The sequence below is a fragment of the Capsicum annuum genome, chromosome 9 (assembly GCF_002878395.1).
Source record: "Capsicum annuum cultivar UCD-10X-F1 chromosome 9, UCD10Xv1.1, whole genome shotgun sequence".
Taxonomy (NCBI): Eukaryota; Viridiplantae; Streptophyta; class Magnoliopsida; order Solanales; family Solanaceae; genus Capsicum; species Capsicum annuum.
In genome coordinates, this window is record NC_061119.1 from 95,319,376 (window position 1) to 95,343,505 (window position 24,130).

General features: G+C 38.8%; 1 protein-coding gene across 1 annotated transcript in view; it reads left to right on the forward strand.

The window, feature by feature from the left end:
- LOC107842653 (ABC transporter B family member 25, mitochondrial) overlaps positions 1-24,130 on the forward strand; it is a 71,656-nt gene that overhangs the window by 16,473 nt on the left and 31,053 nt on the right. The window contains exons 2-7 of the mRNA XM_047396917.1: positions 20,767-20,869; positions 20,979-21,086; positions 21,285-21,368; positions 21,464-21,524; positions 23,187-23,332; positions 23,421-23,537. Coding sequence (XP_047252873.1) covers positions 20,767-20,869; positions 20,979-21,086; positions 21,285-21,368; positions 21,464-21,524; positions 23,187-23,332; positions 23,421-23,537 — 619 coding nt within the window. The remainder of the gene's footprint in view (positions 1-20,766; positions 20,870-20,978; positions 21,087-21,284; positions 21,369-21,463; positions 21,525-23,186; positions 23,333-23,420; positions 23,538-24,130) is intronic.

Sequence of the window (24,130 nt, forward strand, 5' to 3'; positions counted from 1 at the left end):
CCTTGGTGCTTGAGTGGTTCACGCCCTCTTGTGTCATTGTAAGAGTGTAGGTGTTGCTTTTTGCATCTATTAAGGGTCTTAATGTTTGAAATACACTTAGGTTCTTAGTTCTTGTAAGAGTTGATGTCTCACTACCTATCTTTACGTTTCGTGTAATCGTGTTTGTGTTCTTGTTCTAGTAAAATTGTGTATTGTTGTTATTGTGTTGTTGTTCTCCTCATCTCGTGTTCATCTTGTTGCTGGCTGTTTTGGTGTGAAAAACACCTTGTTACCTTGTTTTTCTTGTTGTATTCTTGATTTTGGACTTGTGGCTGAGAGTTGGTGTCTTGTTGTTCTCGGCCTAGTCTTGTGTTCGTGTCTTGTTCCCGTGTTGTAGTTGATTCCGCTATCACAATGGTGATGTCTTGTTCCCGTGTTGTGGTTGATTCTGCTATCACAATGGTGATGTCTTGGTTATGGAACTCGATGCTTTCGAAGATCAGTAATAGCGTTAAGTTTCTGAACACTGCTAAGGAAATTTGGGATGCAGTGAAGGAGACGTACTCTAAAGTACATTATGCTGCAAGGATCTATGAAATAAAAACAAAACTTTCTACAGCAAAACAGGGAGCTCGACCTGTCACTGAATATTCCAACTTTTTACAGGAGTTGTGGTAAGAAATGGATCATTATCAAGCTTTCAAATGTGTTGTAAAGTTGATGCTGTGATTCTGAAAAGATTTATTGAAAAAGAAAGGATTTATGATTTTCTTGCAGGACTAAAAAGAAGACTTGCCATCATGATAATGAGACAACCAACAAACACACAAGATAACAAGAACACAACACTAATGAAGCAAGACAACAATCGGCCACAAGATAACAAGATACAACACAACGATTTGCAATAAAAATAAAGGATAGATAGTTTGACAAAGGAGTATATAAGCCCTAAGAACCCTAGAATGTATCAAATTCTAAGACCCCTAACACTTAAACATCATCAAACTCTTACTTAGACACAAGAGGGACGTCAATCTCCTCAAACACCAACGTTTCTAAGCCAAATGTTCAACACAAGTGAGTACCACACTCGTCTTGCCTAGTTACGGTGGTCTACTCTCACAAGAGAGGAAAATGATACAATGTTTCTTTTAATTCTTCATTAAGACTAAACTAAGGATGAAAGACCTAATAAGGGACTATATATAGTCTTCTTACATAATGAAAGACAAAATGACCACAACACCCTTAATGAACAAGGGGCGGCCATGGAGTGTTTGGGATCAACATGTGTAATGACTAAAATGTCCTTAATGAGTCCTAACGCTCCAAAAGGCGCCTTCTCCAAGCCGTGGGTTTAAACTTGTGGCCTCGGGTGTGCATCAAAGGCAAGCACCCAAGCAATCTTCCACACGTGGGTTTGCCTTATGGTGTGCTCCCAACGGGTCCTCCATGCATGCTCTTGTGTCCTCGAGGTGATCAAGGCTTGAGTCTTTAAGTGTTGGTCTCCAATGATGTCACCAAAAGCTATGATGGCCGTTTGGCTCGTATCATCCTCCCCTTCTTGAAAAGGATTCCACCTCGAATCCATACCTTGCAAAATCAAAGGAAGGACAAGCGAACACAAATTCCTCATGGCATGAGGGTTAGGATTAACATAAACAATCATTTTATCATGCCAAGGTTGCTCATACTTGAAATATAACCAAGGATTCTTTGAATTGAATATTAAAAACTCAATGAAAGATGCACAAAGGATTTGGTTATAGGAATCACCAAAAGAGAGAAACTACAAAGGTCCTAATGGCATCACACGATCCAAAAGGTTGGATTAGGATCTTATTAGCTGTAAGACAATTGTTTCGTTGCCTTTTCAAGACTCCACACCAAGGGTGGTTCTTCAAGTGGTTCTAAAGTCCACATGACCCATATAGCATTTTTACTCAAACAAGTGGACCAACCAACAAGTTCCCTACCTTTATATGGAACAAATCCAAGACTAGCATGGATGTCATCATAAGCTTCCAAGACTAGCATGGATGTCATCATAAGCAAAAAGGTAGTATAGAAAGGAATCAGGTGTAATGGCATACACGGGTGAAGTCAAAACATTTAAGCACATACACATTCTTCCTTTCAAACAAATAGACAGCTTGGCATCCACAAGTTGGGATTTACTCAACTTAAGCACATGTGTGTCAAGCAGGGATGCACATTTAGAAGCATTACCCTAAGGAGGCATTGACACCTTTGCCCTCGGGTTTTGAAGAATGACTACACATTCCTTACCCTTAAGAGTATTCTCATCTTCCAAGAAGAGATTTCCATCTTTAGGAGGAATGTTGTCACACCATAGTAGGTTGGCATATAGGCTATAGCCTTCCAGACAAGCTATGCCATCATTCTCACTACTAGGTTCATTAGGATTGTTTATATCATCTTCAAACAAGACATTATACCTAAAGAGATCATGATCTATCCCACGGGCAGATTTGGAACAAACAAGTTTTTCACTCTCTAAAAGATCATTATCAAGTTTCCAAGATGTTTAAAGAACAAGATTATCCCTATGAGACAAGCAAACATTAGAATCTCTACGATAAGACAAGCTCACGAGTTCACTTCTATCCCTTTGGCCAATATTCTCATTTACATGACTTCTATGAGCAAAACTAATAATTATGCTTTCATCACACAATATGCTCAAAGAATCATTTTCATTCTCATGATCAATTCTATCAACATCATCACTAACTTGAGATTCATCAAATACACCACACACATGCTCAAGTAGTGGACTACATTTAGGAGTAAGTTGATCATCATTCACACCGCCACTAGTTGTGGGCAACTCCTATGCCGACATAGACTCACCTTGGTTTTCACAAGGTTCAACTAGTGTGGAATACTCTCATCACTTGACATTGGAACCTTATTCAATTTACAAGTGCTAGCACTAGGTTGACACAAATTATTCTTACGAAAATAATCAGTTTTGTCATCTATAGGATCAACTAGTGCTTGCTTACTTACACTATAGATTTGGTCTTCATGCAACCTAGCAATGTTGAGAGTTTCACTATAGGAAGGCTCATGCAAATCCTTTGGCAAACCACCGACTGCATCCACTTGATTACTAGCCACATCACAACATTCTAAGTTTGTAGGGGTGTAGGGGATAGCATCGTTACCTTGTGGCTCACATGACGTGCGACCTTCGCCTTGATGTGTGGCATGACAGCCCACTTGCTGCCTTTGACCTACCATACGACCCAACCTTTCAATTATAGTAAAATGTCTCCTTTGATTGAGGACATATCCGTGTGCATCTTTTCCATGCTTCAGTTGAAAGATTGAAGACGGGCCAAGATAGCATTGGTTTCTGTTAGAATATGATTAGGAATAGGAATAACATATAGAATCCAACTTGGAAAAGGATTATAATGTAGTGTCCTGTTAGGAAAAGGATTGGAATGTTTGTCTATAAATAGAGTCTCAATGTAATAATGTAGTTACAACAATTCAATAATATTCTTCTCATACTTCTCACAGTGTCCATGATACCTAAGAAAGACAACAACAAACAAAAACAAAGACAACAACAAACAAAAACAACAAGCTAGTTAGCTCAAAAGTATCCTCACAACTCTACTCTCACGCCTTTCGGTTTTTCCCACACTTGGCTTCACAAGTGCCTCACAAGTGTTGAAAGTCGGCTTAATTCCTGAGATATTGAGGGATGAGTTCTACTTTTGTTCGGAATGGATTTTCGTTTGAAAGACTCAAAAAAATCTTGTCGGACGTGAGCCAAGAAACTACAACGATATTAAAACGATAAACAACAACAACAACAAACCCAGTGTGTTCCCACAAAGTGGGGTATGGGGAGGGTAAGATGTACGCAGTCCATACCGCTACCTCCGAAGAAGCAGAGAGGGTGTTTCCGGATATTAAAACGATAAAAGCTCACAAAAATGCAAACACGAAGAAAACGAACACAAAACTAATTCACAACCTGGTAGGTGATTACTAGTTTGTTAATTAGTATTAGAATAAAAAACAAGAAACCAAAGAATCAAAGAAAGAAACTTAGAATCTAAATTTAAGCTTAAAGTATTTGGAAGTTTGATGATGTGGCAACTTTGATGGCGTGGCAGTTTGGTGACGTGGTAGTTTTGACATTGGGGATTTTATTTTTCTTATTGGCAATTTGAGTTGGTCAATTTTAATGTGGAAGAGTGGAAATTGGCTTTAGAGGGAAAAGAACAAGACTTGGAGCCTTTTTTTCAAACCCCAAAGTCTTTGACTTTCCTTGCACCTTATTAGCAAGACAACTTTTCAAGGTCCGTCTCCCTTTCCTCTTTTGTAAGCCTTGGAAGATGCCCTTTCTCCTTTTTGGCAACAAGATTTTTTGAAAGCCTTTTGTCTACTTTCTTCTTTGGTGTTGTCTTGAAAATGTTTTCAAGACAAACAAAAGACCACACCTTAGTTCCACTTTGTTCAAGATCAAACGACATATTTGGAGTGTTCTTGGTTTAACAATTTATTAAGGTGGTGAAGAACACCAAGAGCACTCAAAGTGCATCTTAAGCAATGACCTCCAAATTGAATGATTTTTGATTTTTTCAAACACATGATCTCCCAAACAACAATAACACAATTTCAAGACCAATTCTCAACCACAACCACAACAACTCACAGCTCAAGCTCAAGTCCTCAACAATAACAACAACAACAACAACCTTCCAACATTCAAAAAACACTCGGATTTTGCTCAAAATTTAGACGTAGACTCTATTAGTGTTAGTGATGAAGGGACTAACACTAGAAACAGCAAAACACACAAAAAAACTTGACAAGTTTCGGCCTAAACACAAAAACGGGACAAATTTTGTTTTTGAGTTTTTTGATTATTTCAACAACTTTTTTTGTGCTTTTTTTTTTTTTGAGATAACAAACTCAAGATTGATTTCGTAGGATCGAAATCAATCTTTTCTCTGATACCAAATGATAACAGGACAGTTAACAAACACACAAGATTACAAGAATAGACTAATGGAATTCCGCATTAGTTACCTCGCCTTGAGGAGGACTAGTAGCTACCGGTGGAACTCCAGATTTATCAGGGATAGGACCGTGAGATTGAAGATGAATCCCTGAAGTAGGATGCAGCCCTTCAGCATTACCTTCAGATGGCATAGAAGAAGAATTTCCTTGTGTTCCAGATTTATGAGGCATGATCTGAAAGACGAACAAACATGGATTAAAGAAGGTTCCAGGGATGAGAATTCAAGCTTAAAGATAGAATACCAAGAAATTGAAACATTCCTAAATGCCTTGTAGCCTCCCCTTACGAGTGTGGCGCGCTACACACCCCTAAAAGAGACTCTACACGACACGACTTTGTGGACTCCCAATTGATCATGAACCTAGGCTCTGATACCAATTTGACACGACCCTCCCTAGGGCCTTGTCATAATAGGCATCCCAAGTCCGATCAGGACCGGAGACCACCCCTGTTACCCAACCCAACCTCCAGCCGCCTGCCTTGAGTTGGCTGAATTTCGAGCGTGAAACATTATAGTGTAACTGCTCACACAAAGACCGTGAGAATAGATCACAACCGTGACCAACCCAACTGAGTCCAACCATACTAAACCACACCAAACAAGGCCATAAACCAGGCGATAACCAAAGACGTTTTAAAACATAATATAATTAATCCCAAAATGTAATAGGATGGAACAACCAACAATATCGTCCAATGATGTCAGCCCTTCAGTTTATTCCAATGCCAAGGCCGACATCAATACCGATCCCGCCCACACCAACCCATAGAAGTACCACAAAGCCTGTATCCGAAAGATTAATGAAATCCGGTTGGGACATGCTCCCAACCATAGCCAAATCCAATATCCAAATTAAAGTCAAAATGTCTAAAAGTATCCATAACATGAAATGGAGCCTTCCGAAAGGATGAAAGCTCACCATTTCAGTCCAAATGCTGTCCCCGAATCAATCACTATGTAGGAGTAGAATGGTCGGTTCCTGCATAGCAGGGGTATACAACTGCCAGTAGATGGGGTAAACGAGTGACTGCTAGCATGATCTCAGGATAAGGATAAAATAATGCTATTTATAAAACCAAGTAAAACCATTCGTAATGCACGCAACCATATATATATATAACCATGCCGGGAAAAGGGATCGGGTTAAGCATGCCTTTAAAACCTTTACCTGGGCTGTGTAGCTTTATCGTCCTAAACCACCCATGGGCTATATGGGTTCAGCTTTCCCTGCTGGAAGGGCCCAGTGCGTGTAGTCGCACAACCAGGGAAGTAAGCCATGGGATGACTAGTACATCCTCCAATAGTGTGACATCATGCACACGGTCCACTAAGACCAATCCTCATATCGGCAAATACGAGTTTCCAGTTTTGGTCCCCGGGACCGCCACCTACCACGACTTTGCTACACACCCTGCCATTAATGCCCAATTAAAACCAGTTTTCAAATAACCAAACCATTATCCATTTATTAACCATGACCATTGATATTGGTATCGTCATACCAACCCTTGCTTGTAAGTATCATCCATACCCAACTATTTATAGGTTTAAGGGGACTTTCAAGTGCCCTTCCATTTACCATATTAAACCACTTGAGAGACTTTCATGTTCCCCACAAGCATAACCAATTAGCCTTTAGCCTTTTCAAACCATTTAAACCATGCATAACTCCTTTACCAAGTTTAAAACATGCAAGAGTTCCATTAAAATAAGTCAATGCGATAAACATATCTTTATAAGCATTTTACAAACACCTTGGGGGCATAATATAACCTAAACTAATTCAATCCAATTATCCAAAACCACTGTTAATGCATATAAAAGCATAATTAAGACCATGGGAAACCATAACCAAGCAATTAACATCAAAACCCCCAAATCATATTTGAAAGCCAAAGTCATGCAATAGTAAAACTATAAAAACATTCATATAAACCATGCCTTTAATTAAATTAACAATGAGGAAAGAGAAACATGCCTTAAGCCAAGATGATGACGCAAAGTAATCACTAAGACAAGCCCCAAATTGATCATTTAGTTGAAACCCTAGCTCCCTTGCCCCAAAAGCTCTTAAGATAATTATGGAGTGTTTTGGAATAGTTCTAAGTGTTAAGGAATAGAATAATAGGGTAAATAGCCTCCAAAGTGTATTAGAAGTCGTAGGTCATAATTAGGTTAAGTAGGAAAATGTTCGGAATACTACGACTGACCTGTACGAGTCGTACCCTCCCAATATGATTGGTACCCACCATTCTTATCCAAGCCTAAGCCTCACCCCTGGATCAGACACTGTCCAGTTAATGACTCATCCAATCAAGTCGTAACCACACCATACGATCTGTACCCATGACCCGTATCCCTGGCAGATTGCAATACCAGGAGCATCAAATATTGCCCACCATACGAGTCCATGGTACGACTCGCATCAAGCCCTACGACTCACACCTCTAAGTCGTACCCATTCCAGTAACCAAAACCATCCCACCAACTAACACTGGTCAGCATACGATAGGACCATACCACTTGTACCCACTATACGGCTCGTACCCTTGAGTCGTATTAGGTCCAGAGAATGGAATTTTCTAAGGTCCAGAAACCAGGGTGTTTCAGTCTCCCCCACTAGGAACATTTGTCCCCGAATGACGGACAAGGTAGGGGTAACCACACGCTAGAGTCATTTGCATTATCTTTCAACTTTGAGGAATCTACGGTTTCTTCTCCATCTCCAGTTGCAGTGCCACCATTTTTGGCTTATCACCGCGGCCCACATCCAGCATTAGTCCCAGATGATTTATGTCATGCGCCTAATGCTTCCCCTACTGCGGGCTTGCCTTCTCTTAGCCAATTAGTTGCACTTCAAAAAGGTATAAGATCCACTCGTAATGCTAACCCACATTATTCTTTCTTGAGTTATGACCGTTTGTCATCACCCCATTATGCTTTTGTATCATCTTTGTCCTCTATTTTTATACCTAAGACTACAGGTGAAGCACTTTCCCATTCAGGATGAAGATAGGCTATGATTGATGAGATGTTTGATTTATATATGAGTTGTACTTGGGAGCTTGTTTCCCTTCTTGCCGGTAAACTTACTGTTGGTTGCCATTGGGTTTATGCGGTCAAAGTTGGTCCAAATGGTGAGGTTGATCGGCTAAAGGCTCACCTTGTTGCCAAAGGCCATACACAAATATTTGGGCTTGATTATGGTGACACTTTCTCTCCCGTGGCTAAAATAGCATCAGTCCGTCTTTCTCTCTATGATTGTCGTTCGTCATTGGCCTCTATCAGTTGGACATTTAGAATGCTTTTCTGCATGGTGATCTTGCAACCACTTGGTTTTGTTGCTCATTGGGAGTCTAGTAGCCTTGTATGTCGGTTGCAAAAGTCATTCTATGGTTAAACAGTCCCCTCGAGCCTGGTTCGAAAAGTTTAGCAGAGTGATTCAGGAGTTTGGCATGATTCGTAGTGGAGCTGATCATTCAGTGTTTTATTGCCATTCTGAACTATATCTATGTATTTATTTGGTGGTTATGTTGACGATATTGTTATCACCGATAATGATCAAGGTGGTATCACTAACTTGAAACAACATCTCTTTCAGCATTTTCAGACTAAAGACCTCGGCAGACTGAAATACTCTCTAGGTATTTAGGTTGCTCAGTCTAGATCAGGTATTGTTATTTCTCAACGCAAATATGCTTTAGACATTCTTGAAGAGACAGGAATGCTGGGATGTCGACCCATTGACACTCCTATGGATCCAAATGCTAAATTTCTTTCAGGACAAGGGGAGCCACTCAGTGATCCTAGAAGGTATAGGAGGTTGGTTGGAAAGTTGAATTATCTCATAGTGACTAGACCTGACATCTTTGTAAGTCAGTTTATGACTTTTCCTTCTGATAGTCATTGAGATGCAGTCATCTCCAGGTAAAGGACTACTCTTCGAGGATTGAGGCCATGAGCATATTATTGGATATATAGATGCTGATTGGGCAGAAGCACCCTTTGATAGACGTTTTACATCCGGATATTGTGTTTTAGTAGGAGGTAATTTGGTGTTCTGGAAGAGTAAGAAATAGAGTTTGGTTGCTCGATTTAGTGTCGAAGCAGAATATCGAGCAATGGCTGCAGCAACTTGCGAGCTAGTTTGGATCAAACAATTGTTGAGAGAACTAAAATTAGGAGAAACAGGTAAGATGGAACTTGTATGTGATAATCAAGCAACCTTCGTATTGTATCTAATCCAGTGTTCCATGAGAGGACCAAACACATAGAGATGTATTGTTACTTTGTCAGTGAAATATGCTCCGGGGAGATAATGTTACAAAATTTGTGAAGTTAAGTGATCAACTTGCAGATATCTTCACCAAGTCCTCTCACCAGTCCTCGTGTTAATTACATTTGTAACAAGCTAGGTACATATGACTTGTATGCACCAGCTTGAGAGGGAGTGTTAGAATATGAGTAGGAATAGGTATAGTATACAAAAACCTACTTGTGAAATGTTTGTAATGTAGTGTCTATAAATAGGGTTTTAATGTAATTATCTAGACACACAATCCAATAATAATATTTTCTCTATTATTTCCCACAAGGCATACTATGAAGGTTTGGAAAAGAGTGGTTGAGTTGAGGTTAAGAAGTATCGTGACTGTTTTCAAGAATCAGTTCGGATTCATGCCAGGTTGCTCGACTTTTGAGGCTATTCATCTCGTGCGGAGATTGGTGGAACAGTATAGGGCAGTGTTTTGGACGACGATAGGTGATAAGGCCCTGCCTCGCCACGCGGTGAGGTGATTACCTTTTGAAAGTACAGAGACATTTAGTACAAAAGAATTAAAATAATATGTAAATGATCAAAATTTCAAAAGCACTAATATATTAGAAAATATTTCAAGTCAAGAATTAAAAATAGATAGTAGATAGATACTAAAAGTCTAGAACTTGAATGACTCAACAATCCGATATCCATAAAACAAGCAATACTAAACTCTTAACTTTATTCTTCTCTAATCTTTGCATAATCTTCAATTCCAACATGCATTTCATTATATTGCCCCTCATCTTTGTCCTCCTCCGATTCTTCATCAACTAGGGTCCGAGTCTGACTTGAACTTGTAGCTTTTCCCTTGTCAAGTGACCTTGACCTTGACCTTGAAGTTGAGCTTAAAGACTTAATTCTAAGACCATAGACATTATCATCATCAGCTCCAGTTGCCATAGCAACAGTACCCCAATTAAGATCACCTTCTTGATACACTCGTTCATCTTGATCTTCGGGGCCACTAAGTAACCATCATTAGCATTTTCAATATTTTCCAAGAGAATTGGATCAATGGTATCGCGAATATCATAACGACGTGTCAATGATCTATTGTACTTAACGTACGCGAGATCATTGAGACGCGATAGCTCAAGTCTATTCCTCTTTTTGGAATGAATATGTACATAATAAAGTATTACTAATTAGATTCTAATAATAATCGCTTCAATATAAAAAGTAGAATATAATAACTCGTTCTCACATGTTCAAACACACTCCAGTTTCGCTTTCATCCAGATGCACTACATGTTAAACTCAGAACGCTCATGGCAAACTTATGCAAATTTGGAGTTCCGCTGCCAAATAGGGACCACTATCCAACTATAGAAAAAAATTGTAGGTTAATAAGTGTAAAAAAGTCAATAACTTAAGTAAAACACCAAAGCTATAATAAAGACAACTAATCCAATTCACTAACTCACTGACCTTATGTCTCTGGCTCTAACAGTTTGACCAAAACTAAACAATCCGTCCACACTCTTGTACTTAGAAAGCGTAGCAAGTTGTAAATCTTATGTGGAAACATCGAGGACCATCGTCTCAACACAAGTGTAGTAACTCTCCAACACTTAAAAGCAATTGTCTTCATTCATAGTAGATCTAAAGTACAATCCCGAATTCTAAACATACCTTGCGGAATGCAAAGGCCATTTGAGTTGGTTAGTCCATCTTGAATCATTATTTCGAGGACTTTCTCATAATACCTATGAACTCCATCAAACCCCCGTTGAGTAGTTTCCTTCGCCTCATCCATTGCTTCAAGCATATTGCCCATTGGGGGTCTTTTTTCCCATCCACCAAGCGAAGGAATGAGACCAAAGTATGAAGAATAAAGAATGGCGGAAATTTCTTTCCCCAAAACTTCCTTTGCAAATTTATTGGAACTCCATTCATCGGAGATGAACTCAAAGACATTTTTTGACATTTGGAGGGAGGCATCATTTCCTTATGTTCATTCATATCATCATCATCAACAACAATATTATACGATGGCACATATCTTTGGTTCTTTGGATTTGTCGCAACTTTGCTATCGACAAATGCAGTTACTTCATCCCTAATATTTGCTGGACAGGTTTGACATAGCTTGACATTTTTATTTCCACCTATCAAATGTTGCTTGAATCGAATAATACTACCATTAATAGTAGTACTTCGACAAAAATTGCATATCACCGCATCTTTTGATGGTCCTTGTGTACCATAATTCCATTCAATGGCCCTTTGTTTGTTTGCTACTAGTAGATTGAGACGCCATTGAAATTGAAATAGCTGTTAATGATCAAGTCATTTAATTAGTATATTACTATGTTATATATGTTATTAAAAAAGATTTTTTTTACATAATACACTGTTTATGCTTACTGTTATTTTGACACAGTGACACTGTATCACTGTTACAAGAGAATAAAAAACACAGGAAGGACTAAGAAGAGAAAATGAAGTAGAAAAAAATCAGTATGCCAAAATCACTATTGAGTCATCGGATGGACGGAGTAAGAAGAAGAAGAAAGAAGAAAAAAAAAAAGAGAAATCAATACTTACTGAAGTAGCTGTTGCCGGAGTCGAAGTCGAACTTGTGACTTGCCTTATGGTTGCAGTTGCAGTGCCAAAAGACGGTAGCCAAAATAGAAAAATAAGCCCTAAAATACCTTTTATACCTAATATTCTAATTTTTTTTTTTAAAATTAAAAAGGTGACGCCATTGTCGCCTCGCCTCACCACCTCACCATGTCGCCTTTATTGAATAGGCGTCGCCTTTTGGATGGTGTAGTGCCATGAAGGCTTGAGGCAACTATGGCTCACCTTGCCATTCGCCAGTGGCGACATGGTGAGCGCGTTTTATAACACTGGTATAAGGAGATGAAGGACAGTATGGGGATAGGAAGAAGGATTTACGCATGGTGTTCATCGATCTAGAGAAGGCGTACGACAAAGGTCCCAGGGAGGTTCTTTGTAGGTGCTTGGAGGCTAGAGGTTTTTTTGTGGCGTACACTAGATCGATTAAGGACATTTACGACAGAGCGAAGACTTGTGTGAAGATGGTGGGAGGAGATTCAAAACACTTTTCTATTTTGATAGGGGTGCACCAGGATTGATTCTTAGTTCGTTTTTATTCACCTGGGTAATAGACGTATTGATGCGGCATATTCAAGGGGTGGTGCCATAGTGATGTTATTTGTAGATGATGTAGCTAATTGATTAGACTCAAGGAGGAGTTAATGATAAGTTGGAGGCGTGGGGACAAACCTTAAGAGTCTAAAGGGTTGAGGTTGAGCAGAATCAGGACAGAATACTTGGAGTGCAAGTTCAGTGATTTGACGCATGAGGCTGACATGGTGGTGAAGTTGGATTCCCAGGATATTTCGGTCATTTCGGAGAGAGACTTTCAAGTATCTTTGGTCTATGATCAGGCGGAATGGAGAGATTAAAGAGGATGTCACTCACCGTATTAGTGCATGGTGATTGAAATGGAGGCTTGCTTCGGGAGTCATGTGTGATAAGAATGTGCCTCCTAAACTTAAAGACAAGTTCTACAGTATGGTGGTTCGGCCGACTTTCTTGTATTGAGCGAAATGTTCGGAATGTTGGCCAGTTAAGAACCCTCATATCCAAGAGTTGAAGGTGGCGGAATTGATGCCGTCGCAATCGATGTGCGGACTTACTAGGAGAGGTAGGATTAGAAATGAGATTATTTGAGATAAAGTGAGTGACTTCGGTGGAAGACAAGATGTGAGATGTGAGGTTAAGGTGGTTCGGACATGCTATGAGGAGGTGCTAGGATGCCCAAGTACGGAGGTGTGAGAGGTTGGCTTTGGATGGTTTCAGGCGGGGTAGCGGTAGGCTAAAGAAATATTGGAGGGAGGTGATTAAACATGACATGGAACAATTACAACTTACTGAAGACACCTTGGATAGGAGGTGTGGAGGATGTGAATTAGGGTAGAGGGTAGTAGGTGAGAGTGCGTCTTTGCTAGTTGGAAGGATTGCTTTGTTTGTAGTTGTGCTAGTAGTCGTAGTGCTATGCGTGTGTCTTGTAGTTTCTTATTAGTGGTGTTTTGGTGATGTTTGTGATTTCAGATAGATAGTTTATAGTACTACTCTGTGGGTGTCTTGTTTTTGTTATAATCTGTTGGTGTGTTGTTCCTTTTTTTTTTTTTTTTTTGCCTTTGTTATGTCTTTTATTACTGTTTTTTTGTCCTGAGCCGGGGTCTTTTAGAAACTTCTCTACTTCTATCTGAGGTAGTGGTGTGGACTGCGTACACTTTAGCCCCCCTAGACCCCACTTTATGGGGATACACTGAGCATGTTGTTATTGTTGTTGTTGGTTGTTCGAACCCCTACATTCCAGGTAATCAAGCTAACTTCTATTTATAAGTTACACTTAGATTCCTCCCCCTACTTCTGCTTCCTTCCACTTCTTTATTCAGGCTGGACTTTAGGTTTTTTAGGTCATTCTTCCCAATTCCTCTGCTTTTTGGAGTTGAGACTGCCTTACCCTGCCACTCTTTGTCTAACAGTGCTTTCCTTTCATCAATCTTCATCAGCAAAGCTAGAGTTTCTTTTTCGAACTCTTCAAAAACCACCACATATGTATTACTTAATTTTCGAATATGAGAATGTACCCAATTTGATTCCTCTGTTTCAGCTTCTTCCTGGGAATCAGAAGATTGAATATTGACTGGTTCAACATCATGAAGCTCTTGTAATTACATGTTTTGTTCAACTGGTGGTGTGTCGGAGATTTCTACAGTTTCATTCTCTTTTCCGTGTATTGTATTGATATTTTCCTGGGGACGAAAATCTGAAGTCCCTGTTTGCGTGCAAGAAAAATTCCTCTCCCCCTTCAGCTTGCTTTGCCACATCATCCCCCCTATCTGTTTTTGATTCCCACGTTTTGAAAGCTTCCAGAAATTTAGCGGCTAGTATTTTCAGCTCCATAAATCCTTTCTCTAACTCGATGTGACTCTCACGTGTGGGTTCATTTAATTCCTTGGGCTTTTCTAAACTATCAACTGAATTACTGGGTCTTAGAGGCTTTGGGCCTTTGTTAAGTTTAGACAAAGGCTGGCCGTGGGGCCAACACTTACGCCACCTACCTCCTCAGCACGTGGTGTTGATCTGACTCCTCCACCTTCCCATCTTTATCTACCAGATATGACGACCTCGATGTCTACTGGGTAAAAGACATCTCTTTTGTCTTCTTCGACTGTGAAGCTCGCCGGGGCCTCTGTCTACAATTGCATGAAGTAGGAAATTCCGGCGTTTTGGATGGTCACCTCTTTTGGGATCCTCGACCCATCACCTTCGATTCTGATTCTTGCCCATTTAAGGTGATTGCAGAGTTGCATCTCTTCCTCTGTTTCGACCCAACCTCTGCAGAGATCTCCAATTGCCTTAAAAGTCGTCTGAGACCAGAGATGTAATGGAAGATCTACAATTCTGGTCCAGGTCGAACTAGGGCTATCATCCATTTTTGTGGCTGCTATTGTCGGTTTCCACCATTCCAGCCGGATCTTTGAGTTGTTCTAGACACAGTCCTCCGCTATCAATTGTTTCGCTGTGTTCGTTTTTGCAAACTTAAACAGGAAAATTCTATTCCCCGTCTCATAGATATTCAGACCATTATTCTGTCACCCAAAATTGCTTGCCTATCTCCTCACTTCCGACAGTTGGTTTAATCACAGCCCTCTCATCAAAAATCCAACTAGGCTTCTCTTCAAAACTTCATTCTGGGTATTTGGTGTGTCATTAGTGCAAATGATTCCTTCCTTTATTAATGTTGGTTGAGCATTAGCTTCGTCCCCCTTTCTGTTTGCCCATTTAATGCTCTTCACAGCCTTAGCATAAGGAATATTACTATCTATTTGCCTGTGCTTGACTCTGTTTTCCTCCACTCTTTGACTAGAAAAGAATCTCCCCATTTTGTCAGCTATCTTATCCTATCCGGAATTAAAAGTAAGCTCTGGGATAAAGATACCGTCTACCCCTTAGATTCATCAAGCTAATAATCTGTCTTATTTAAAGTTCTTGCCACAGAAAATTTCTGAAAGAGGCTCTATCTTCTCTCATCTTCTAACCACATTTCCTTTTGTCTTGGAAGCTTCTCGCAAGATCTGGATGATCCAAGCTCATCGACTTCTTATTGAAAGAAGTTCTTGTGATGGTATTTCTGCTCCTCTCAGTCCACTCGTACCATTCCCTGGTCGTTCCTTTGATTCTCTCGAGGTCAAAAGACTTGAAATCTATCGCAAAGTAAATACAATCCTCCATTAGAGTGGAAGAAGGCTTAGGAAAGGAGGAGGATGAAGATGATGGTTTTGAGTGATCAGAAGGACCACCACAAAGCAAATATTTTGGTGGGTTCCTTGTGTGTTATATTTTGAGAAGCACCCATATTTTTTCCTTCAATCTTCTTTATATTATTTAATCCCATTTTTTCTTGTGATAACTCACTCTGAGCCTGCTTGGATGGCCTTATGACTTATGAATTATAAGCCAAAAGCCATAAGTTAGGATTTCTAAGTGATAGCTTTTGACTTGTTTTTTGTTATTTTGGCTTAAACCAAGTGCTTAAAAGCACTCTTTTATTTTACCGAAACACTACAAAACTGCTTAAAAACTATTTTGGCTTAAAAGTATCTAAAATAAGTCAATCCAAAGAGTCTGTCACTGCTCTCTTCTCTAGCTCTCCTTATTCCACTCTAGTTGTCTTTTTGCACTCCATTTCTCTCAATCTTCCTTCTCTCATTCTCACTTTTTCCCTCACTATTCCCAGTTTGAAGATTATCAACATAAGATATATGATCAAGAAGAGAATCACCATTAACTAGCTCAATAGCTTTCCTTTGATCAAGGTAACCTATTCTTTTTACATATTAGTAATCATCAACATAAACATGCTGGAATCCAAAAAGATATTTACAACATCCTTGTTCTTCTTACAAGAATCCTAATACTTCTAAAATTACATCATGGCTATCTATATTTTCGGATTTGCACCAAAACCCAAAAAGAACACAACTGGACTAGATTCAGTCTTCTGTAAAGAACAACTTGTGTCTGCGAATCTTCTAGAGTTCTTTTCCTTCCAAATTGTCCCCCAAATGCTTTCCGAGACAATTTTCCATTTGTCATTATTGTCATTGTTTCCTTCATTCCAGCTTGCCAGAAGATCAACAGTGTTGCCTGGCATTGCCCACCTGACACCATTCAGATTATGAACATATCCCATAACTGGCTTATTAATTTACTATGTAAAAACAAATGGTTACTTGTGTCTGTCTCTCTGACTCCTTTTCACATAGATAGCAAGAGGACATAGTTGAACATAACTGTCAACTTAGTGAAACACCCCACCTTATATATTTTTTTTCCACCTTATATGGAGTCTTGACTTTCCATATGTGTTAACAAGGACAAAAGCCTACTTGAAATCCCTGATTGAGATTTCTGTATGCTGATCCAACTTAGAACATCGCACTGGCAACTATCAGGTCCCTCTTGAAGCACCCCTGATTAACAAGCTCAATTCTATGAATACAAATATCTTCAATAACTTCACATGCATTACTAACTTTTTCCTCTAACGTTTTTGTTTCACACGAGATGATTTAACATGACCCACTTTTTGACATTTAGAACATTTAAGTTCTTTATAGCGAAATAAAGGAGGTGGTGCAACCATGGTACTTTCTTCTTCACAAGCAAGTTAGCATGAAAAGAAATCATTGCTAGGCACTAGTAATTTAAAGTTCCACGGCAAAGCTTTCAAACTAAAAGGGCTATGGACATATGCACAAGAGCCTTCATCCTATTGGAGTGATATTATCAAGGCAAAATATGGCGAAGACAACAGTTGGATAATGAAGTACTCACTCCTTATGGAGTCGGTTTGTGGAGGTCTATAAGAGTATTGTGGCCTTGTATGAGTAATCACCCCTCCATAAAGGTGGACAAGAAACATCATTTCGGGAAGACAACAGGCTGGGTAGGGGGTGTCTGAAAGATATATATCTTAGTATTATGTACTGGCTATGCAAGAAACATCAAATACCTGAGGGTGATATTGGTGTTGTTTGAAGGGACCTCTGGCCTCCACATAAACTGAAGGAAGAGTTTCCTGTATCCTATAAATGAAATGACCAACAAGGTGACTCTTAACTCAATCCTAGAAGGACAGGTTGGTATTCTCCCAACCATTTATCTTGGGATGCTATTGGGAGCTAAATCCAAATCCAAAGAAATATGGAGCTCTGTGATTGAAAGAAGTGAAAAGAAGCTAGCAAGATGGAAAGGACAATACTTATCATTAGGTGGCAGGGTTACCTTATTCAATTTAGTTTTAGATGCCTTGCCAACCTATATGATCTCTGTTTCCTATTCCTGTAGGGATTATCAACAGGTTGACCGAATCAGAAGGAAGTTTTATGGCAAGGAAACAAAGATAGGAAAGTCTATAATCTTGTCAAATGGATTGACCTGTTAGTAGATAAAAGATTTGGGGGTTGGGAATTAAGAATCTGAAAAATCACAATAAGGCCCTCAGAATGAAATGGTTGTGGAAATATGCTAATGAAAAGCAAAGCTATGGGGAAAAGTTACTGTAGCTAAATACGAGGAGGAAGACAGGTGGATGACTAAGGAAATTACTACTACTTGTGGTGTGAATTTGTGGCGATCTATCAGAAGTCTTTGGAGCGAACTCAAGGATTACACCTAGATCAAAGTTAATGAGGGGAGCAAGACAAGATTCTGGTACGATGATTGGCATGAAGCGGGTACAAATATTATGAGAAGTCTATTCCCAGACATCCACAATTTTGTGTCACAACAACAAAGGACTATAGCAGGAATGTGGACTCCAGAAGGGTGGGAGGTCAACTTTACAAGGCAGATTAACGATTGCGAAATCACAAGGATTGCAGATTTTTTAAGTTTAATTGGTCAGTTTCAACGCACACAAGAAGGAGCTGATGAACTTTGGTGGCAGGGCACTGATGAGGGGCTTTGCAAGGTGGGAAAGGCATACAAAAGATGAACTACAGAAACCAACTGATCACTAATTGGCCTTGAAAAATCATTTGGAAGACTAAATTACCTTACAAGGTAGCTTGTTTTGTTTGGCTCCTATCTAAGGAAGCAGTTCTCACCAAGGAAAACAGACAAATGGTTAAGCACTTATGCCTTCATTGCAAGATCACAGGACAGCTTTGGAGACTATTTTTAAGTCTCAAAGGCATTTCATATACTATGCCCGCGAAGGTTACAGAGACATTGCAAAGCTGGGCCGCAGGCAAAAGACAGAAGGTGGAGAATCATTCCAGCAACAATATGGTAGACCATTTGGAAGGAGAGAAACTCCAGGGTTATTTGAGAACATAGTGAAAAGTTTTGAGCATGTCAAGCTCAATTGTATCTTGACCTTATGTTTTTGGTGTAACCAGATTTGGTCTAATGGTCCAGTGTCTATTATTGATGTCTTAGGTGCATTATAGACATAGAATCATAGGATCTGGATTTCATATGTAAATATGGCTGTAGTACAGCCTTTGTACTGTTCGGTTTGTTTATTTAATTTAAATATATATACAACATACGGTCTCTCACCGTATCGGGGTGGGATGGATGAAGTGGAAGCTCGCCTCGGGGGTGTTGTCTGATAAGAAGGTGTCGCCCAAGCTTAAAGACAAATTTTACAGGGTGGCAGTCCGCTCGGCCATGTTGTATGGAGCAGAGTGTTGACCAGTCAAGAACTCTCACATTCAGAAATTGAAGGTGGCGGAAATGCGGATGTTGCGTTAGATATGTGGGCTTACTAGGGGCGATAGAGTTCGGAATGAGACTATCCGAGAAAAGTTTGGAGTGACTTCGGTGGAGGACAAGATGCGGGAGGTTCGTTTGAGATGGTTTGGACACGTGATGAGGAGGGGAATGGAGGCACCGGTTCGTAGGTGTGAGAGACTTGCTTTGGATGGTTTCAGACGAGGCAGGGGTAGGCTGAAGAAGTACTGGAGAGAGGTTTAGGCGGGACATGGAGCAGTTACGGCTTACTGAGGACATGACCCTAAATAGGAAGATCTGGAGGACGAGTATTAGGATGGAAGGCTAGTGCCATTTTGGGTAGGTAGGGTAGGGCATTACTTGGTGGGTGTAGTATTCTTATTATGATTTCTTGTTGCTTGTAGTATTACGATTGTTTACTAGTCTTTGTTTACTCTTTCCCTGTATGTGGCGTCTCTATGTTTTGTCTTGTTCCAGGTTTTTTGGTATGACTTTGATTACTATTCCTTGTCTTGAGCCGGGGGTCTATCGGAAACAGCCTTGCTACTTCCCCGAGAGTAGTGGTATGGACTGCGTACATCTTACCCTCCCTAGACCTCTCTATGTGGGAATACACTGGGTTTGTTGTTGTTGTATATATACAACATTACCCGCTTCCAAAAAAATCTCCATATTTTCCCTTTTCTTGATGTTGGAAACCAAGAAATACAATAAACTCGGAGCTCCTAAGAGCAGCTTAATTTGCAAGCACTTGATTTTTTTTCTTTTCAAATTTTCATGTTTTTTACCATGAAACTCGCAAGATATCAAGAAGGAAACCTTGATAGAACCGCTCTGATAAGTACATATAATCACGTAGTTCTTTTTTATGTGAGGTATGTTGTGGCTGCAGAAACCCAGAATATTATGCCAAAGAAAATGCATCTGTACTTCATACAAGATTTTAACTTTCCATTGTAGAATCAGTGGTGCCAACGATTGGATGAAGGCCTAAAGCTGTGCCTGTTGCTATAGCACATTCTAGCTTCAAAGAGACCAAAAAGTTTTTACAAAAAGAGAAGCAAAGATATCATGACGTAAATGTAGCTTGCAGTTCTACCAGCATTGCAAACGGTATATTCTGAAGACCATGTGCTGACGGCGTCTACTAATTTTTCTAGTGTGAGCTCGTTAAAAGAACTGACTCTTATAATGACTTAGAGTAAGCACCTACATCCTTGAAAATTTAAACTTTTTTCAATATTGAAGTCTGAGTGGATAACTAATGCCTTATGAGTTGAATAGTGTGTTACCTTCAAAGACCTAGTTAAATAAGCCTTGCCAGTTTGGTTCTATCCTGTGAACTTAGTTCTGTCTAGCTGTATGTTAAGTTTCATCTACTTGTGGCTTTGTTTTATACTGATTTTAGTCTTTCCTGACTCAAAGGATGCAGGTGGATGGGTACCAGATCACCAAAATAAGATGCTTATGATAGCGACTGTCTATATCTTTTTTTCTTTTTTTTAACTATCCCCCTTGTTAAAATTTTATTCTTTCTGTTAGGGATATTTAGAAGGTGATTTGTTGAATGTGATAGAGTTGTTTTTATGTTGTTCTTGCATTCTGCAGTCGGGAAACAGGTGGTCTTAATCGGATCATTGACCGTGGTAGCCGAGCTATCAATTTTATTCTTTCGTCAATGGTATTTAATGTTTTCCCGACGATATTAGAGGTATATAAATTCATTTATTCCATCATTCGAAGGCGGCATTTTTTGATTAAAAATTCCTAAACTGCTCATGTTAGTATTACTCCAACTGTATTGACATGAACCTTTTCAGATATCAATGGTATCAGGTATACTTGCATACAAGTTTGGAGCTCCCTTTGCATGGATCACTTCACTGTCAGTGACTGCTTATATTGCTTTCACCTTGAGTATTACCCAGGTTATCTACATGCTAAACCCATCAATACTTTGGAAAGGTCTTTTATTTTGGGTTTCATGCCCCGCTCTCTATTTTATATAATTCATTGGTCGTACTGGCAGTGGCAGCTGGGTGATAGCTTATATATCTGTAATTTTTAGTGAGTCCAGCTTCAAGTATCTTTTGTCCAAAGCTTCCTGTTCATTTTGTATCTTACAGTGGCGAACTAAGTTCAGGAAGGAGATGAATAAAGCTGATAATGATGCAAGTACACGAGCAATAGATTCTCTTATCAATTATGAGGTAAGCTCGTGTTTCTATGTACCATGATTAGCTTAAATATCTATTTTTTGATGTGCAATTCACTTGATTGTGTTGTCTATTTTCATTTTCTTCAGACTGTTAAGTACTTTAACAATGAGGTTTACGAAGCTGAGAAGTACGATCACTTTTTAAAGAGTAAGTTGTATTTGCCCTTATGTCTTTTTTCTTGTCATTTATTAAGAGCCTGTTTGTACGGGCTTATGGATTATAAGTCAAAAGCCATATATTAGGATTTCTAGCTTATGACTTATTTTTTTGTCATTTTGGCTTAAGAACAAGTGCTTTTTAAGCACTTGTTTTATTTTACTCGAACACTACATAACTACTTCATATTATTTTGACTTAAAGCACCCAAAATACGCCAATCCAAACATGCTCTAAACTCTTCTGTATTCTTATGTTAAGTTGTTAAGTTTTGTATATGGTGGGCGAATCAGATTGCATCAGCTGTTGTAACATTTATGATTTGACAGAGCTTTTGGTAAGTAATTGAAATCTAAATTTCTGGTTAAGTATAGGAGAAGTTGTTGAACTTTATAATGATTAAAGTTTCATGATAAAGAAAAACATAACTCATTGAACTTTACTCCCTCCGTTTCAATTTGCTTGTCTGATTTTGACTTGACACATATAAAACAAAGAAGATTTTTGAATCTTGTGGTCTTTAATGAAAGCTACTAGAATGTACTAAATGTGTTTTAATCTAGTAGTCTTGAACATGCCATGTGTAAAGTTGAAATTAAAGAGTTGCCGAAAGGAAAATATGTTTTGAAGCGGACTGAAAAAAGTAGTCTTTCTTTTTGAAATGAACTAAAAAGGAAAGTAAGACAGATAAATTGAAATAGAGGGAGCATTAAGTGGGTGTTCGGCCATAAAAAAAATTTGGAATTTTCAAACTTGGAGTTGTGTTTGACCATACATTTTGCAAAAATTATTTAGACTTTGAATGTACTTTTTCTAAATATGGTTTATATCCTCCAATTTCTATGAATTAGCAAAATCACCCAACTTGACCAATTTTCTTCAAACATACAATCAACGTTGTTCTAAAAGAGTAATATCTCAAAATAGATAGTCACATAATGTCATAGATTAAATCCCATACACAAGCTACTACATACTATTACAAATATTTTACTTCATTTGAAATTATTGAAGTTGGGAGTTGAAAGATGGAGTTGTGTTTGGTTATAGTTGTTGCAAATAATATTTGGTTGTTTGATGTACTTTTCCTAAAAAAAACATGAAAATATGATTTAAGCACGAAATGTAATTTCAATGTTTTTTTTTTTAAATAAAAATAAAAACTTTAGTAAATTTGAAGAAGAAAAATATAGTGAAAGTGAAAAAAGTGAATGCAAGGTTATGGGTGTTTTCCAAATTTCAAATACAACTTCAAGTTGCATTTGGAATTTTCATGGCCAAACACTGATTTTGAAATAAATTGATTTCTTTCCGAAAAAGATGAAAGATTCCCATGAACAAACAGGTCCTAAGTTACACATAATTGTGATGCCCCATGTCTATATAGTTTCCCTTCAACAAAACATGGGTTGACTTCACCTTATCAGAAAAATAGAAACGCGGGTTCTCTTTACTCTCTTCACTATAAGTGTACACACTGCTCTGGAATCTAGCGATTAGGTAGAACAGAAGAATATGTTCCTTCTCCCTTGTGGTTTTAAAACTATTATATATTCATTGTCTTATGATATACAAAACTTTGAGGTTTCGTTGTTCCTCCTCATTTTCTTTTATAGGAATAAGCAATCTTTGATATTATGTTGTTGTCTCCAGGATATGAAGATGCTGCCTTGAAGACACAACGCAGCCTTGCAATCTTAAACTTTGGGCAAAATGCAATATTCAGCATAGCTCTCTCAGCTGCTATGGTCTTATGTTCTAATGGGATTTTGAATGGTGTCATGACTGTTGGTGACTTGGTCGAACTTTTTCTCCAATTACCTTAGCTGGGTGATTATGTTTTCTGTAGTTCTAGCACTCTAATAAGAGATATTGCTATTTTGATAGGTCATGGTAAATGGGCTGCTGTTCCAGCTATCGCTTCCTCTGAATTTCCTTGGTAGTGTATATCGTGAGACTGTCCAAAGTCTAGTGGACATGAAATCAATGTTTCAGTTACTAGAGGTATCAGCCAGTTCCTTGTATCATTGCCGTTTTGTTTCATCTGCTAAATACAATTGTGTTTTGTAAACGATTATAGAGGAAACAGTTAGCCATGTGACATTGTAAGATTCGTGGTATCAGATGATTCCTCTGGAATCTTGCTTCCTGATAATGAGATATTGTACCTCATATTGTGTCTCTAGGGGTCTGACTGCTTTATTTCTGCAGCTTATAAGAACTGGATATACATGCATTATAATAGTTTTACTCAAGTCAGGATAGGATATGGTGAGTTCAATTTTCTCATGTTCGGTTGATCAAATATTTTGGAAAACATTTTCTGTAGGAAAACAAGCTCCCTAAAAATAAGGTAAGCGAGCGATTTCCGTGACGAAAGGAGGGAAAACAAGCTCCACTAGTGACATTTCACATTAATTCTGTCCTCTCCACCCTCCAACATGCTTAATTTTCACCCCCATCCCTATAGCTCTCATCTCCACCAACCCACACCCCTACCTCCCATAGTATTTGTTTAAATTATATACAAATGCTTTTAGAATAGTTTGTTTTTTTGCTTACCTATCGAACAAAAGAAAATAAGTAAGAAACCCGCT